General features: G+C 41.5%; 2 protein-coding genes across 3 annotated transcripts in view; one reads left to right on the plus strand and one right to left on the minus strand.

Moving 5' to 3' along the window:
* Positions 1 to 16,779, minus strand: part of LOC119520940 (zinc finger protein 805) — a 603,985-nt gene that overhangs the window by 17,710 nt on the left and 569,496 nt on the right. Inside the window, exon 1 of one of the 2 annotated variants that reach the window (XM_037818817.1) lies at positions 234 to 647. The exons of the other annotated variant lie outside the window; for it this stretch is intronic. Within the exon in view, the coding sequence (XP_037674745.1) occupies positions 234 to 626 (393 nt within the window). The 5' untranslated portion in view covers positions 627 to 647. Of the gene's footprint in view, positions 1 to 233; positions 648 to 16,779 lie in introns of those variants that run through there. 2 annotated transcript variants of the gene reach the window in all.
* On the plus strand, positions 4,799 to 14,113 carry DUXA (double homeobox A). The gene is made up of 5 exons (XM_037818879.1): positions 4,799 to 4,961; positions 8,205 to 8,359; positions 8,829 to 8,940; positions 10,016 to 10,161; positions 13,999 to 14,113. Exons 1-5 carry the CDS (start codon positions 4,937 to 4,939, stop codon positions 14,095 to 14,097), a joined length of 537 nt encoding a protein of 178 aa, XP_037674807.1. The 5' UTR covers positions 4,799 to 4,936; the 3' UTR covers positions 14,098 to 14,113.

Genomic DNA, 16,779 nt, shown 5'->3' on the forward strand with positions numbered 1-16,779 from the left:
GGGGACGCCTCATTCATCCTTCAGCCACTTACCAAGCACCTGTCAGGGGCCCAACACTGTTCTACAATTGGGAAGAAAATAAATTTTGGGAAGAAAACAAACGGCAAACCAGCTCCACTTGACATTAACAAACAAGTGCAAAGAAAAATCCAGCGGAATACTTGATTCCCAGCCTCTACAGGAGCCGTCTCCGCCGCTGCGGAGAAGCAATTCCGAAACCATCCTCCACTCACCCGGCTCAGGTCCATCAGCGACGCCATCGCTGGATCAGGGGATCCTGCGGACCGAGCAGGGCCGGGAGGCGAGCGCCCTCCACCCCAGCCTCGCCTTGGCTGGGTGGCCTGGGCTGACTGTCGCCTCCGAGCCTCAGCCTCCGCGGCGTGAAACGCTACAGGCCCGGGCGCCGCCCTTGGCGACTGCACGGATGAAGGGCGGGTGTGGAGGCCACAGAGCCCGCGGCCCCGGGGGGTGCCGCGGGACACCCCGTAACGGGGAGAGGAGGACACGACTTCTAAAAGGTGCAGAGGTCGGTCCTGCCCGCCTTCGCTGCTCGGTCGCGACGAGGGGGCCGGGAAGCGGCCCTGGACCAGCGCTGAGTTTCTCAAAGCCGGCGGGGACGCAACCATCACAAACAAATGGCGAACAACCCCCAGAGGCCGGAAGTCCCGCCCTCGCCGTCGTGGGTCGCAGGAAAGGCCCCCTCTCCTAGGTTCTCATTGGCTCAGCGCCCGAAGCACGAAACACAGCTTTCTGGGTAATGTAGTTTCCGCCCACGCCCAGCTTGGCTTTCCCACAAGTCTTTCCAAGGGCACCGCGGGCGTATGCCTGGAGCGCCGCCTTTTCCCGCCAAAGTTTCAGTGGGCACAGTATGGGGGATCGGAGTGAGAAGTGCGAGGCCGTCCATCTTACGACGCGGGAAACTGAGACTAGAAGGCGTTTCATTCGCTCCGAGTCAGGGCAAGTGCAAAGGTGAGGAGCCGGCGCTCTTACTGGAAGCACCGACGGAAGAGCAGCCTCGAGGAGGATGCTGGAGATCCCGCCCCGACGCGTACCCTTTCCCGGGCCGCCTTTGGCCCAGGGCCGTCGCCGCGTGGCCTGAGCAGCTGGAAGCGTGAACCTGCCATCCCTGAGGGGGGCCGCACAGGTGGAGGAAGTGTGGAGGGAAGATCTGGACTCCAGTTTCGAGCGGTGTCTGTTTGAAAGGTCTGAGACCCCAAAATGTACGTGTCACGTAAGCAGTTCAACATCTGACTGAACGTATTAAGCAGTCTTAGAAGTCACCATTAGTGATATTTTCCCCCATAACTGTAGAGATTAGAGAACAAAATGCATCTTTCAACGAGTTGAGGATGCATATAGGTTAAGAAAATGAAATCAGAGTGCAGAAAGTGTTCCCAGGAGATATAATTTCCAAAGATCGGAGAAATTTGGCGACATGATATTAATTGGATAAAGGAATGAAGGGGGAATTATTTTCTTAGAAGATGCCATCCTTGACAAGAGATTGTGGGAAAACGTGGTTTGACTATCACACAGAGAACATGGGCTAGCAGTAGTCCAACAATTTACCCAAATCGGAGAGACATAATTACCATTTTCACAGGGGTGGTTATGTTAAATGGTTTGCAGGTAGGACGTGGAAGGAATGTTGAATTTAAGATTTCTGTATTCTCTGTCCTGAGAGACCAAAAGTCTGAAATGTCTGGAAGTGAGGAAAGCTAAGTAGATAATGGAGAAATTTTTAAATCCTTACTATAAAGTATGTCAGATGAAGCCCCAAAAGGAACATGTTGATGTCATAGCAAGTTAACTGCTTAAAAAGAGGTTGACTCCATTTCCTGTTCGGTATATGATTTATCTACCCAGAAGTATGCTAACTAGAGGAGAGCTGAATTCCCAAAGCTACACAAGGAAATTTAACAAGGAGAATAAAATATTTGTCAAGTCGAGCTGGAAGACACCAAATATAAAGATGTGAGCAATGAATAAAAGCATTTATCTGCTAGTTTTTAGTGAGAATGGTGAAGTCACCAACCCTGGGAGCCAGAATAGGCACCATTTCTGGATATTCCCATGGTGCTATGTGTTGAATTGTGCCCCCCCAAAATAAAAGATAAATTCAAGTCCTGACTCCCATCTGATATGTGACCCTGTTTGGAAATAGAATCTTTGAAGATGTGATTAGTGAAGATGTGATTAGTTAAGTTGTGATTAGGGTGGGCCCTAATCCAAACATGAGAGTCCTTTTAAGAAGGGGGAAATTAGGCACAGACATAAGGAGATGGGGCATTTATAGGCCAAGCAACACCAAGGATTCTAGGGAAACACCCAAAACTAGAAGAAGCAAGGAAGGGCTCTTCCCTACAGGTTTCAGATGGCGGATAGACCTGCTGACCCACTGATTTGGGATTTCTAGCCTGCAGAAGTGTCAGACAATAGATTTCTGTTGTTTTAACCCACTCAGGTTGGGGAGTCTCCATTAAACCTCTCTTCTCTTTATTCCCTTGGGCTTCTCTCATGGGTTTATCCTCTGGTCCCTGAGGGCATTTGACCACGCTATCCTGTCACAGCAGCGCTAAATACATTACACAAGGGCTTAGTGCACCTTTGAAACAAAAAAATCCCCTCACTTGGGAAAATAGGAATCACAAAATACACAACAAGTCTTTCTATTAGGAAGTACCTATATTTATTTGATTCTTTAAAAATGGAAACAACCTTTAAAAATGCTCTCATGTGAATAAATAGAGAGAAGGGAAAATCTTCCCTACAGAAGAATTCCAATAATAAGCATAGACACTTTCACCTTCAGGAGGGGACATTGATTTTCCTCCCCTTGATGGTAGACTGGACTTAGTGACCCACTTCTAAAAATATATATATATATATATATATTCATTGTAAAAATTTAAGAAAATATGCAGAACTGAGGAAAGGATCATTGTCTGATGAAACAATAAATATTTGTGGAATGGATGAATGAATGCCTATTCATATCTTTTGCCTGTTTTTATTTGGTTGTCTTCTTAATTATTTGTAGGAGCTTTTTACATATTCCTAATACTGTTTATTTTTATTTTACCCAAGTGATATATAATAATCTTAGAAAATCCAAAAAAAAAAAGTGAAACAGAGTTTAAAAATGGGAAGAAATACTTATAATCTCACTCTCCAAAGATGATGAGTTTGAGTTGCAACTGTTTGATTCTGTTGTATTACTGATAAAAAATATGCTTGGAAAACAAAATAAAGATGACAATTCTTTGCAGTTAATGAGCCAATCATTATGAATCAACTTTTCATTAGAACAATCTTTAAAAAAATTCTTTCAAAAATCATTAGCCATCATGTAAAGGAGATGCCCTAAAATCTATACCTTGTCTTAGGTCAGATCCATTTCTATTAAAATACTTTTTATTTTATTGGAAATTGATAGCTATGATGGAGGATTATTAAAATTTGTTCCCAACAGTATTTTCTTACTTTGTTGCTCAAGCTCATATTCACTAATTTTGAAATTTCAAACATTTCCCTTTCTTCACTGTTTTCCTCACAGTGAGAAGATTCTTTAGTTAAATCTGAATTTAATGGCAATCATATTCTAATAATATTAATATTAGATATTTGATCATTTTAAGAAGTTGGATTACTGTTTCCCTAGTTAGCCTTGTAATTGGTCCCTGTAATTTTGCTCCACTTTTGCATTCATTTTTCTTCTTTTCCTGCACATTGAATTATTTGACTGTTTAGATGTCATATTTGTCTAAAAAAATTTAGTATACATTTAAATACAGATTTTAAATTAATATATTTAATTAGAGTAAATATTTATGCAATAAATATGTAATGTATATGAATTAACTTAAACCATGCAAATTACATTTAATACCAAATGGGTGTATATAAAAATTCATACCAAAATATAAAAATAAATAAAAATAAACAGCAGAAAATTATTCTGTGAGTTTCCAGACAAATTTGTGAAAAAATAGTGAAAATGTTTTATATATAGAAGTGAATAATAGTAAACTATTTATCACTGTGTTAAGTGAATGAATGGTAAATGTTTGCTGGGTTTGTTATTTTTTCCTGGTTAAAAGTATTTTTGGGTGAAAATAGGAAACTAATCAATTTTTTTTTTTATTTTTGAGAAATCAAATATAAATAAATAATATTTGCATTACTTAATTAAGCACTCAATAATAGTTTTAAAATCACACAAACATGTATGTGAAAGAAAATAAGACTTCCTTCTTTACCTTTCAGTACTACGGTTTGCAGCTATAAACAATGAAACAACTTGTCAGCTCCCCTCCAGATTGATCAATGATGGTGGGAGGAAACTGCAAGTAAGGGATCTTTTTATTCATTGAACCTTCATCCCCAATTGTGAGAGTGATACAGGTACAGGGCAGGATATTCTCTTTATTATTCATAGACTTTTTGCAATAATTTTTATTTTATAAAATATTACTTTGAAATATTATTTATCTTGATCACTGAATTTTTAGCATCCCCTTAAATTTCCTCCCAACTTGAAAACCAGTTGCCACATTCTAATTCTGACACTGATTAAAAACACTTCATTAGAAAAAAATCCCCACTTCAAAAGATGAGCATGAAAAAAAGCAATTTTTAAAAGAATACATATGTATGTAATAGACATTTTCTTAAAAGATTTTAAATCCAATAGTATTCAAAAATGCTCTTCATGTGATAGCTTAGGTGCAGAAGTTGAGTACATTATTAAATCTCTATCAATTGTAGGAAAGGAATCCCATCTACGAAATGATGCAATTATTAGAGGTGGAACTTTGGTGTCATCTGAATGATTCAATAATTGGGCGGGACCGTCTGGCACTGATATATAAAGCCCAGTCTCCATGCGGATTACACTCCTAGGCACAGGTTTCAACAACCAGGAATCTCTTTCAACATGGCCCAGAACAACTCCGCAAACAGTAAGTTTCCTGGTATTTCGTTGGTTTGGGGAGAAAATTGTTAAGCTGATAACTTTGGGTTTGTCAGAAGTTGTAGGAGTTCCATTTTTTAAAGTTTTAAATAACTGTACTAGAGTCAGGGAAGACCAGTATTTCTGATATGATATTATAAAAATATGCCATTTTCTGTGCATCAGATTGGGAATTTCAGGACAGTGCAGGCATTCAAGAACTAAGACAATTTTTTGCTTCGAGAAAGAAGAGGGGAAGAAGAACAATGAGAGATGAGAGAAGAGGGTAATGGAAAGACATGGAAAGAAAGTGAAATTATAGGAGGCATCAGAAAGTTCAGAGATGAAAATGTCTTAGGAATCAAAGCAGTTTCCTAATTTTTCTCCTGACTGAACTTTTCTCCTGAACGTCAGATTCCTCTAGCTAACTGCCTACTTGTCTCTGAGAGCCACGTCACACTCAGCGTCCCAAACCAAACTCCCGGCGTTCACACCCCGACTGCTCTCCCCAGCTGTCCCCAGCTCAGGAAGTGGCAACTCCGTTATGCCAGCTGATCATGCTAAAAATCTAGAAAACATCCTTGACTCCAGTTTTCCCCCCCATAACCGCCATCTAATCAGGCTGGAAATTCTCTTGGCTTTAACTCTCGAATATTTTAAGAATCAGATACTTTCTTAGTCCACGGCCACCCTGGATCACTAACTGATCGCTCTGCTCACACGTGGGCCTGCTTCAGTCTGATCTCAACACAGCAGCCCACCGGCTCCCGGCCCAGGACCCCTGCACCTGCTCTCCCCTCCGCGTGCTGTGCTTCTCTCCCAAATATCGCTGCTCCCTAATCTGCTTCAAGTCTTGGCTTAAAGTCATTTTCTCAGTGAGGCCTTCCCTCACGATTCCACTGAAAATTGCAACTTCACACCTGCACTCTCTCCTCTCCCTTGTCTTTTTTTTGCCATGACAATATCTGTCATCTCGCGTATATTTTCCTTGATTCTTATCTCAGGGCTCTCCATGAGGTCAGGGATATTTGTTTGTTTTGTCCACTGACTAGGGTCTGGCTTTTAGTAGGTGCTCAGTGGATATTTTTTGAATAATTGAAAAATTAGATGACTACTACACTGGTCCATCCCACCAGGAATTACCTGGCCCTTCCTGGGTGTTGATAGATGGTGGCTAGAGAAGGGCAAGGGGGTATTAGTTAGAAGACAGAAAATAATATCCAGGAGGTGTTTTTGTTTTTTTTTTTTTTTTACTTTTTCTAAAAAAGGAAGTGATAAAAAAAGTGGAAGATGAGGAAAAAACAAAATGGATTTGGGAGTGGCTTTGTAAGATTAATTAAAGAAAACAGAGAAGATCAGTTTCCCAGGGCATCAGGGCAGGTCTAACCAAATCTTTTTATGAAGTTAGTGTTCTGAAGGAGGAGGTGTTACTTTAGAAATACATTGAAGAACAGGGAACTTTCCTTAGGGCAACTGTTTTCACGGTATGGTCTGTGGACCTTGGGGGACCCCAGGACTTTTTGGAGGACCGACAAGGTTGAAACTATTTTCCTATTAATACTAAGACATTACTTTCTTTTTCATTGTGTTTACATTTGCACTCATGGTGCAAAATCAGTGATGGGCGAATCTGCTGGTATGGCAGAAGCTGTACTAGCAGTCATGGTATCCGTCACACTTTCAGTGCGAGTACACTGAACTTTTCTCAACATCCCAGAAAAGATATCTGTACACCAGTGTTGATAGCAGCGATATTCACAATAGCCAAAAGATAGAAGCAACCTAAGTGTTCTTTAATAGATGAATGGATAAGCAAAATGTGGTATATACACACAATAAAAAGAATATTATTCAGCTGTAAAACGGACTGAAGTTCTCTTACATGCTACAGCATGGATGAACCTTGAGGACATCATGTTGAGAGAAATAAACCAGACACAAAAGGACAAATATTGGATTTTGTTTAAAACTGTAGCCTCCAGTTGATGGACATTTAAAAAGTTCACCACCACAAACTCTATGACAGTAGCTAACTGTTTGCATTACTCATGTGTACATGTGACAGTTCCTCTAGGGTAGAGATTTAGGAGCAGAGTTTACCAGGCTGAACCCCTGCACCAAACCCTCTTCCCTGGAGGCAGAGATTAACTAGGTCACGTACTGTCCCAAGCCTGCGGCTTGTTGGGGCATTAGTTCGTGCTGGGTGGAAGAGAGAGCTCTTGTTGCCTTTTAACCTCTTTGATTCCTTCCCTTCTTGTGTGTTCTCTCTCTAGCTCTTCCACACCAACCCTTTCTTGCTGCCCAGCCTCAACCTGCAGACCCAAGCAGACCCCAAATTGCTTATCCCTGGGTGTGGTAGTGGTAGTTAAAAGTCCTTCTGTATCTACTTAGGGTCTCTTTAGGCTTCCTTGCCCAAATGGAATTTTCCTTCTAAGAGTAGATGTAGCAAAGGACCTGGGAGAGATGAGAATAATGTAAAATAAGATGGGTGGGGTCCTGTGGGGAGATTTTAAACATAACACTAACCTCAAAGCAGATCACTTTGCCATCAGCGTAATTCCACCACTCTTTGGAACTTCCCCAGATGATCATTTCTTTTAGTTTCTAGTGTAATTTTGATTGGTTTAGAGTAGGGGCAGTAGTTTAGCAGGATTAAGGATTCATTGTTTTTTGCCAGAGGGCCCTTCAACATGTTAAACTTTCAACAAATGTCTCTGGGGCGGGGGATGTTGTGTGCCATGCGTAGCTGCAGACGGCCCTGAGCTTAGAGGGGCTGCGCTGGGGTTTATGCTCTGCTTTGCCGTCTGAAATTCTTAATTTCTGAACAAGGAGCCTCACATTTTCAGTTTGCATTGGGCCCCACAAATTATGTAGCCAGTCCCAGTTTTATTCACTAGCAATTCCACAGTGAACAAGATGGGTAAGACTGTTCTGTGGGCTCACACTGAAGAGGGGTGCAGGGAGCGGAGCGCGGGTCCCAGACAGAAACAGGTAGACAAGTAGAAATGAGATAAGGACAATGGAAAAAATAAGTGTGAAGTGAAAGAGTGTGGCTTGGGGTATGGGCGGCCTTAGACGGAGCGTTAGGGATGGACTCCGGGAGAGATAGAGTGAGCACTGCCATGGCTGTGGGAAGAGAATTGCAGCCTGGGTGTGGGGGGAGCAGGTGTAGAGCGCTGGGGCAGAAGTGTGAACCCAAAGTCTGTAAAAACTGGGCTAAATGTTTCTTCCTTCTCTCCTAATCTTTCCACAGACATGATCGCTACACACCAAAGGCGCAATCGCACCAAATTCACAGCCGACCAGTTGAAAATCCTCATCAACACCTTCAACCAAAAACCTTACCCGGGTCATGCCACCAAACAAAAACTTGCTTTAGAAATTAACGCTGAAGAGTCGAGAATCCAGGTAATTGTTAAGTGCTGTATCTCCAAGACGAGAAGTAGGAAGGGAGGCGTGGGAACTATTACTTGAGCCCCATGATGTGCCAGCTGCTAAGGATTGTGTATAAAGCATCTCAACTGACACTGAAAAGCTCACCAGGAGATTGCTTTAGGCTCACTTCTCCACTGTGGATCCTGTGGTTCATGGGGGTAGAGAGGAAGTGTGGAGGCAGCTTCATACAAGAGGAAATGCCTGAGCTAGTTCTTAAATACATAGTAATTGCAGCAACTGTTAATTGCTTAAAAACATAATAATTGTAGCAAATCATGCGGGGACCAGATTGGACAGGTCTGAAATGCCAGGCTAGGAATCCTGAGCCTTGAACTAAGACCTGGTGGAAAGTGACGGATGTCAGCGATCAGCCTGGGTGGAGGGAGACAGGCAGTGATGGCATTAGCATGTTCAATTCTGTGACTTCCTTTTTGTCTGTTAGATTTGGTTTCAGAATCGAAGAGCTCGACAGTCATTCCAGAGAAGAACAGAACCCGAGCAGGCCTTGGAATCAAGCCAGGCCCACAGGCAACACCTCCCTGTGGAGAGTCAAGGTAAGTAGCCTGCTCCCGTCCCGTTCCGAGCAGAGCCTCCTGGGCGCTGCAAGTGACTGCAGTAACCTCTGCGGGAACCTCGACACAATTCTGACTGACCCCCCGGAGTCCGGTCAGATCCACGTAGGCTACGAGATTGCCCTTCAGACCACCCTGCGAGTTTAGGGACCCAGGACCCTCACCCTTCTGACCACTGGCTCCATATTCATGGGTTCCCACCACCCTCCTGGGTGTGATAATTTGCTGGATGACACTCAGAACTCATGAAAAAGCTATATTTATGATAATAGTTTTATTACAGCCAAAGGATACAAATAAGAAGCCAGAAGAAGGGATGTGTAGGGTGAGGTCTGGGAGGGTCTTGAACGCATCCATGTGCATTATCAATGGTAGAAGCTCTCGCAAGCTTCAGGTGTCCACAGAGTTTATGCGGGGTTTCACGAGGTTGGCACGATTGACGGAATCAGCCCCACGTGGTTAAGCTCCATCTCCACGTCCCTTCCCTCCCTGGAGGATGCGGTGTGGAAGGTCACGCTGGGGTGCAGTGGCTCAGAGCCGCACCAGGACTCGTCCCACTAGCATCAACCGTTCAACCAGGGGCCAACCGTGAATAACGAAAGACGCTCCTGTCATGGGAAGTTCCAAGGATGGAGAAGTTGCTCCCAGGAACCAGGGACAAAGTTCTTTATGGAGCTTCAGATACCCCCAGGTGCCTCCCTGTCCTGGAGCCAACTGCTGCTCTGATGCAGCTGATGGAGGTTCCCCCACCCCCACCCTCAGGGCCTCCTGTTCAGGGTCTTCTGGTGGCAAATGGTTAAACATGGGCCAGCCCTGGAAGTTCTTCCTCCCCTGGCCTGTGGACCTTTTGAGACCTTCCTCTACTTACCTTCTTCCAGCTGGAGTCAAGTAGCCCAGACATATCCTGCATTTCTGGCACCTTCTGTGGGGAATGGGCCTGGGGCAAGGCTCTGTCAGCAAGAGACAACAGGTTCCAAAGTAGATGGAGATGGTAGGACGTGCTTGGGTTCCATGTTTGACCCCTGAAATATTATTTTATCCCCAATCTTTCTCACAGCTACTCTAGATAGACGGTGCCGCACCTGCTATACATCTTCCCAATTACGCACTCTCATCAAGGCGTTCAAGAACAACCCTTACCCTGGGATTGATTCCAGAGAACAGCTTGCTAAAGAAATTGGGGTTCCAGAGTCAAGAGTCCAAGTAAGTGATAAGCACTTTTCCAACCCTTTCCCAGGGATGGAGATGTACGGGAAGGGAAGCCACGCTCGTGGCTGCTTTAGGGTCTTGCGTGAGCTGTTCCCTCTGTCTGTGTGGTCGTACTCCCAGGTACACACATGGCTCACCCTCTCACCCCCTTTCTCTCTGTTTTGATCAACGCTGTATGTCTTGTGCACTGACTTGTGCCTGGTACGTGATAGTCTATAAGAATTTGTTGAATGAATGAGTGAGTGTTACTTTAATATGATTCAGGCATTGGCTAAATTCTTTATATGTGTTACATCCTTGGGTCCTCCTGATTATCCTATGAGGTTGAAATTACTATGTCCCCTTGAGAGTGTGACAGCCTGGCCTAGGAGTCATTCCTGACAGATTCTAAAATGGAATAGAATTCTGTCAGCATGCCATGTGTGTGGTAGTGTGTAAGCTGTGTGAGTGCACATACGTGTGTTTAAACCAGTGCTGCCCTCCGTAACCAGGAAACTAATACACATCAGTGAGTCTGATGCTCCTTTTCCTTTCTCTCTCTTTCTGTTTTTTTTTTCATTTGACATTCATGCAGAGCACTGTGATGTGCTAGAAACTACTAGGTAATGAGGTACATATGGAAAGGAATAGAAGCAAATTAGGAAATAATAAGAGAAACGGGCAAATAACAATTTCAATGAAGTGTGATAAGATGTCACATGCAAGTTATCTCCTAGACAAACATAAGTGAGCAAATGTCCTTGGTGTAAACAGGGAAGCAGATGTATCTGGTCAGAAATAGCTTCACAGAGGAAAATGTGAGCTGGGGCTTGCAAGACAAATAGAAATTCCCAGGGGAAGACTGGAGGGGATGGGGCAAACAAGGGTAGCATTCGAGGCAGTCGGGAATCCTAAGAGCAGGTGTGGCTACCAGAAAATTGTAACATCGTCTGTAGACTGGAGAAGTAGGGTGAGGTGGGGATGCAGGATGGAGAGGTTGTTTGCAGACAGTTAAAGATATTGTATTCTATTTGTATATGTCATCTTCTATTAGCCTGGAAGATCTGAGGGTGGGATCCATATCTGATTAGTCCCTGTATGCTGAACCCCAAGTACTGGTCTTGACATGGATTAGGTAGTGAGATAATACTTGCTAGAAGAAGGAAGCCAAGAGAGGAGTTAATTATTCTATGCCTTAATATGCTCTCAATACAAGAATATCTTCAGATGGGTGAATTCTGAGAGGCTGTCAGTTTTTAGAGTAAAATATCGGCAAGCTTTGGGCCATGGTAGCCAAAAACCATGTTACCTAAAAGATCATGATGAAATGCAATTATTTTATTATATCATGTTTAATAAATGCAACCAAACTTGCCTAATAAATTTTCTATCAACAAATATTATGTGCAAAAGTATTGCCTGTGTTGTTTTCCATGCTGCTGCGTTTACTAGAACTGCTGAGAGGACTGTGTATATGATTTTAAACCTGTGTTGATCTTTTTTTTCTCACTCTTGAAAGCAGTACTTCCTTGTGAACAGCTCTTACAGCTTAACCAGCTAAAATGTTTTTTGTATTACTCTAACCTGTTGTCCTCTGTATTTTATTGTCCTAATTGTACTGTTTTCAGATTTGTATTTATGTCTTGACAGCAACCTTTTGAAGGAAAGTTGGAGGTTAAAACAAGGGAATGTATAACATAGTGAATCTTGTGGTGGACAATGTCAATGATTAACTGTACAAATATTAAAAAGTTCTTTCATGAACTAGAGCAGATGTACAACACTATTATAAGGTGTTAATAATAGAGGGGTACATGGGAAAAATGTACCTATTACAAACTATGGACTATACTTAGTAATATTTTAATACTCTTTAATCAACAGTAATAAATATATCACACCAACACTATGGGTCAATAATATGGGGGGCATAAAGAATACAGGAGGATTAGGGTTTTCTTTTTTATTTGTTTTGGCTAATTACAAAATTGTTTTGGCTAATTACAATTATATGAATTTGAAAGTCAGCTTTTCTATTTCTGCATAACAGACTGCTGGAATTTTGATTGGGATTACATTGAATATGTAGATTGTTTTGGGTAATACTGACAATATTAAATCTTCCAATCCATTTTTTGGAGTAATGAAAATGTTCTAAATTTGATCATGGGGCAGTATGCACAACCATGTGATGGTTCTATGAACCAGTGATTATATACTTCAGATGGCTTCTATGCTGTGTGAATATATCTCAATAAGATTGCATTAAAAATAACAAACCTACCAAAAATTGCTGCTCATCCTCCAGAGTGAAGAATGGATTCCATTCTGGAAAAAGGAAATAAGTCAGACAATAATAAATCATAAAGAGGATAATGAGATTCATAAATGAGCACTGTTTAAGAAACAAAATGGACATGGATTGATAGGATTTACATGGATGGGATGTAGAGGGCTGAGATAATGGAGAGAGAGAAAGAGAAGAGACTACAAGGAAGATGTGCTGGTTTTGGCATGGGTGACTGGTTAGTTTTGGTGTTATCCATCAGGGGGATCAGATGCTAGGAGAATAGAAGACGTTCCATGAGGTGTCTGCTTGTTGAGTGGGAGATGTCCACCTGAGACATCCAGAAGAGGCATCTAAGTGGCTTCCATAAGAGTCTGAAGCTCTAGGGGGAGGATTGGGTTGAAGATAATGTGCCATAATGAAGCTGGGAGACTTTACAGAGAAGACAGATTTAAAGAGCAGAGTAGACTTGGCAGACCATGACTTTTGATTAAATGGCATAATGTGATTCTAAAGGAAGGAGGAATATGGATTGGGAGAGAGGACAACAGATCAATAGAAGAGAACAAAGCTGGCTATGTCTAGTGTAGCCATTCCAAAATCCTTTGGGCTACTTTTATCCAAATACCAGTAGGTACATAAATAATGAGAAATCTCCATGAATGTCCTCCCCAACAGGGAGCAATTCTCAGAGCTATCACACCAGAATAGATGGAAAGGGGGACAGAGGGAAAAAGGGCATAAAAACTGTGTCCAGGGTCATATTTGTGCAGCTCTTCCAAAACAAGCATTGGTGATCTGTGGAGTCATTTACGATTTATGAACTACACTCTAATATCTTCCTCACAACAGCCTGCAGAGACATTTGGGGCCTGGTTGATTTCTGTGTCTTAGGAGAGTAGGAGATACATTCAGTGAGATTTCATGACTTTTCCAGAACCTGTGCTTTTTCTACTTGAAGTCTTTGAAAGTCAAAAATAGTAGCCATGGAAGACAGGGTGCATGTGTGTGTGTGTGTGTGTGTGATATAAATATGTATGTATATATATATATAATTATATTTTTATGATAAATTTTATTATTTATAAGAGTATATATAAAATTTTTATGTATGTAGATAAAATTCATGTGAGCAGGCAACGGGTAACAATTATATCTCTTGGGATGAAGAATGTCTTCCTAGAAGAGATTACACTATCATCTGTCATTGAAGACAAATAGACATTTTTGACAGGAAGAGACGATTGAAAGAGAATTCCAAAGAGAGGGAAGAGTTGAAATATAGGCATGGCATTTTAGGGAAAGATCAGCATTCATAATGAGGAGAATCTGGGAACAGTCAGGATATGAAACCCGAACTAGAATGTGAAGGGACTGGGTGCAAGGTTCAGAATATTGATGTTTATCTTCATGGCTGGTAGAATTTCACACATATCACATGGCATGTCGGTAATGATCTTGGAATTGCACCTAAAATGGACTACCTCTCCTACCCCCATTTACTTTAAGAAAAAAGCAGTGGTGTCGCCTGGAAAACAATTAAATCTTTTTTTTAATCCACTCAGGTTTGGTTTCAAAACCGAAGATCTAGATTATTTGCCCAGAGAAAAAGAGAACCTGATGAGATCTTAGAACAAATACAAGACGAGGGGCAAAATCCCTGAGATGAGAAGGTTCACGGTAATCAGCCTCTTGTTTGCAGTGTGGTTCCTAAGCAGAGCCTTTTTGGTGGTTAGTGTCTGAACATGGTGCTCCTGGGAAGTGGAGGATGTTTCCACACAGCAGCTTGTCAGGGTCCAGGGAGTCAGGGGTCTAGTTATAGTTGAAGCATAGACTCTTTCTAAATCTGTGGACCTTCCAAGGAATCTACTGCTCACTCTGACAGCTGGAGTTCAACAATCTAGTTGGATGCTGCATCTTCCCAGTGTCTATGACGGTGCTTAATAAATAATAAACACCCAATAAATTTTTGTTGGCAGTGTGATTGTGTGAATGGAGGATTGGGTGTGGATTTCTCCAATGGGAGGCAGTTGATTTATTTGGTTGGAACTGTGGGGAAGGGTTGACTTTCATGCCTGTGCATATAAAATGGCCTCTTACATTTTTCTCTCTCCCTATGATTCTTTAGGCATAGAAGCGACGCAAAATATCACCAATCTCACTAGCAACTGTTTTATTTCTCTGGAACCAGAATGAGGGGGCACAGAAACTAGTTCAGTGTATCTGATATCATCATCCTGAGCCCCAAATATTTCTCACTCTTGCTGGGGATGCACCCTTCCTCTGAGACTGCAAGTTGAGCATTCTGGAAATGTTAAGCAAGACTTCGGGGACAGAGATGGGTCCAAGAGGCTCTCCATAGCACTACTGACCCAGCCTGGACCCAGAGTTCAGCAGAGCTGAGGACAATGAAAATAAAATGCATACATATCATTTCATAATCATCTCAGTAATAATTGATTCAGGCAAAAAACATCAATGTATGTAAAAATTTCAAAGTGAATGTTTTATGAAGAACAAGATATATATTGTCTCAAAGAATCTACACACAGGTTACTTATTAATTAAAAAAGGAAAACTGATAAATTTGCAATGGAAAAACCTGACAGATTCCACCGTGACCAAGTGCACGATATTCACTTTACCAACAGTAATACAGACTGACATGAGGTGCCGCCTGAAATGAAGCATCTAAGACGCAATATCCCTTCTGTGGTTTTACTGCCAGAAGTGCTCATGCTTAATTTAATCATAAGCAAACAGCAGGCAAAATTGAGTGACATTCTGCAAAGTTACAGACCTGTACTCAACAGTGGATTGAATAATTGCAGTAAGGTTGGAGAGAAAGTGTTCTAACTCAGGAAGTCTCCTGAAGAGTTATCTTCTATATGTAGCATTTATATGGGGAAGGGACACAAAAACAGAGACCTGTTTATGTCTAAAATTTCTCTCCAAAGATGCTCAAGAAACTGGTAATGTTAGTTATCTCTTGGGAAGAGAGGTGGAAAATTGAAATGGGAAATAGAACTGTTTTTTCACTTTGATATATGTATTTTTTTACTTGTCGTACCAAATAGTCAGCTCAAAATATCTCAGTTTAATCACTTCCAAGTATACCATTCATTCACTGGCATTGATTCTATTTGCAATATTGTGCTGCCATCACTAACACCCATTACCTCAACTTTTTCATCACCTCAAAGAGAAACTGCACCCATTAAGCAATAACTCCCCCTCCCCACACCTTCCTCTTCCCCACCTCCTGCTGCCGTGGTCACTGGTATCCTTTAATCTACAACTGTTGCTGTGAAGTTTGCTTATTACAGGTATTTCATATAAACTATATCATACAATCACAATATTTGTCTGTTTGTGTCTGGCTTATTTCACTCAACATGACATGTTCAATGCTCATCCCTGTTTCAGCATGTATCAGAACTCCATTACTTTTTATAGCTGAATAATATTCCACTGTATGTGTAGAACACATTTTGTTTACCCAATCATCTATTGATGGATGCTTAGATTGATTCCACCTTTTAGCTATTGTGAATAATGTTGCTACAAACATGGGTGTACAAATATCTGTTCAAGTCCTTACTTTCAGTTATTTTGCTTATATACCTAGAAGTGGCATTGCCAAGTCATATGTAACTATGTTCAACTTTCTGAAGTGCCGCCAAACTGTTTTCCATTATGACAGCATCATTTTACATTCCCACCACCAGCGTATCAGGATTTCTATTTTGCTGCATCCTTGCCAACACGTTATTTTCTGTTTTCGTTTTTAAAATAATAGCATCCTATTGTGTGTGCAGTGGAATCTCATTATGGGTTTGATTTTCATTTTCTAATGGCTAATGTTGACATCTTTTCATGTGCTTATTGGCCATTTTTATATCTTTGGAGAAATGTCTTTTCAGGTTTTGGGTCCATTTTTTAATTAGGCTATTGAGCAGTGGCACTTCTTTGATAATGTCCTTGGATGGGCAAAAGTTTTTAATTTTTATGAAAGTTCACTTTATCTTTCTTTTCTTACTAATGCTGTTGGTGTCATATCTAAGAAATCATAGCCAAATACGAGGTCATGAAGGTTTACGCCTGTTATCTTCTAAGGATTTTATGGTTTTAGCTCTTATGTTTATCTCCTTGATCCACTGTGAGTTAATTTTTGTATATGGTGTGAGGTAGGAATCAGATTTCATTCTTTTGCATTTGGATGTCCAGTTTTCACAGGACCATTTGTTGAAGAGACTATTCTTTCCCATTTACTGTACTTGGGACCCTTGTCAAAAATCATTTGGCCATTGACATGTAGGTTCATTTCTAGATTCTATTGCATTGCT

The sequence above is a fragment of the Choloepus didactylus genome, chromosome 27 (genome assembly GCF_015220235.1).
Source record: "Choloepus didactylus isolate mChoDid1 chromosome 27, mChoDid1.pri, whole genome shotgun sequence".
Lineage (NCBI taxonomy): Eukaryota > Metazoa > Chordata > Mammalia > Pilosa > Megalonychidae > Choloepus > Choloepus didactylus.

Bases quoted from the DNA above. Each gene is read 5' to 3' on its own strand.
- DUXA (XM_037818879.1), top strand. From the start codon at position 4,937: ATGGCCCAGAACAACTCCGCAAACA. The intron at 8,360-8,828 runs GTAATTGTTAAG...TTTGTCTGTTAG, and splicing joins CTGAAGAGTCGAGAATCCAG to ATTTGGTTTCAGAATCGAAG. The intron at 10,162-13,998 runs GTAAGTGATAAG...TAATCCACTCAG, and splicing joins TTCCAGAGTCAAGAGTCCAA to GTTTGGTTTCAAAACCGAAG.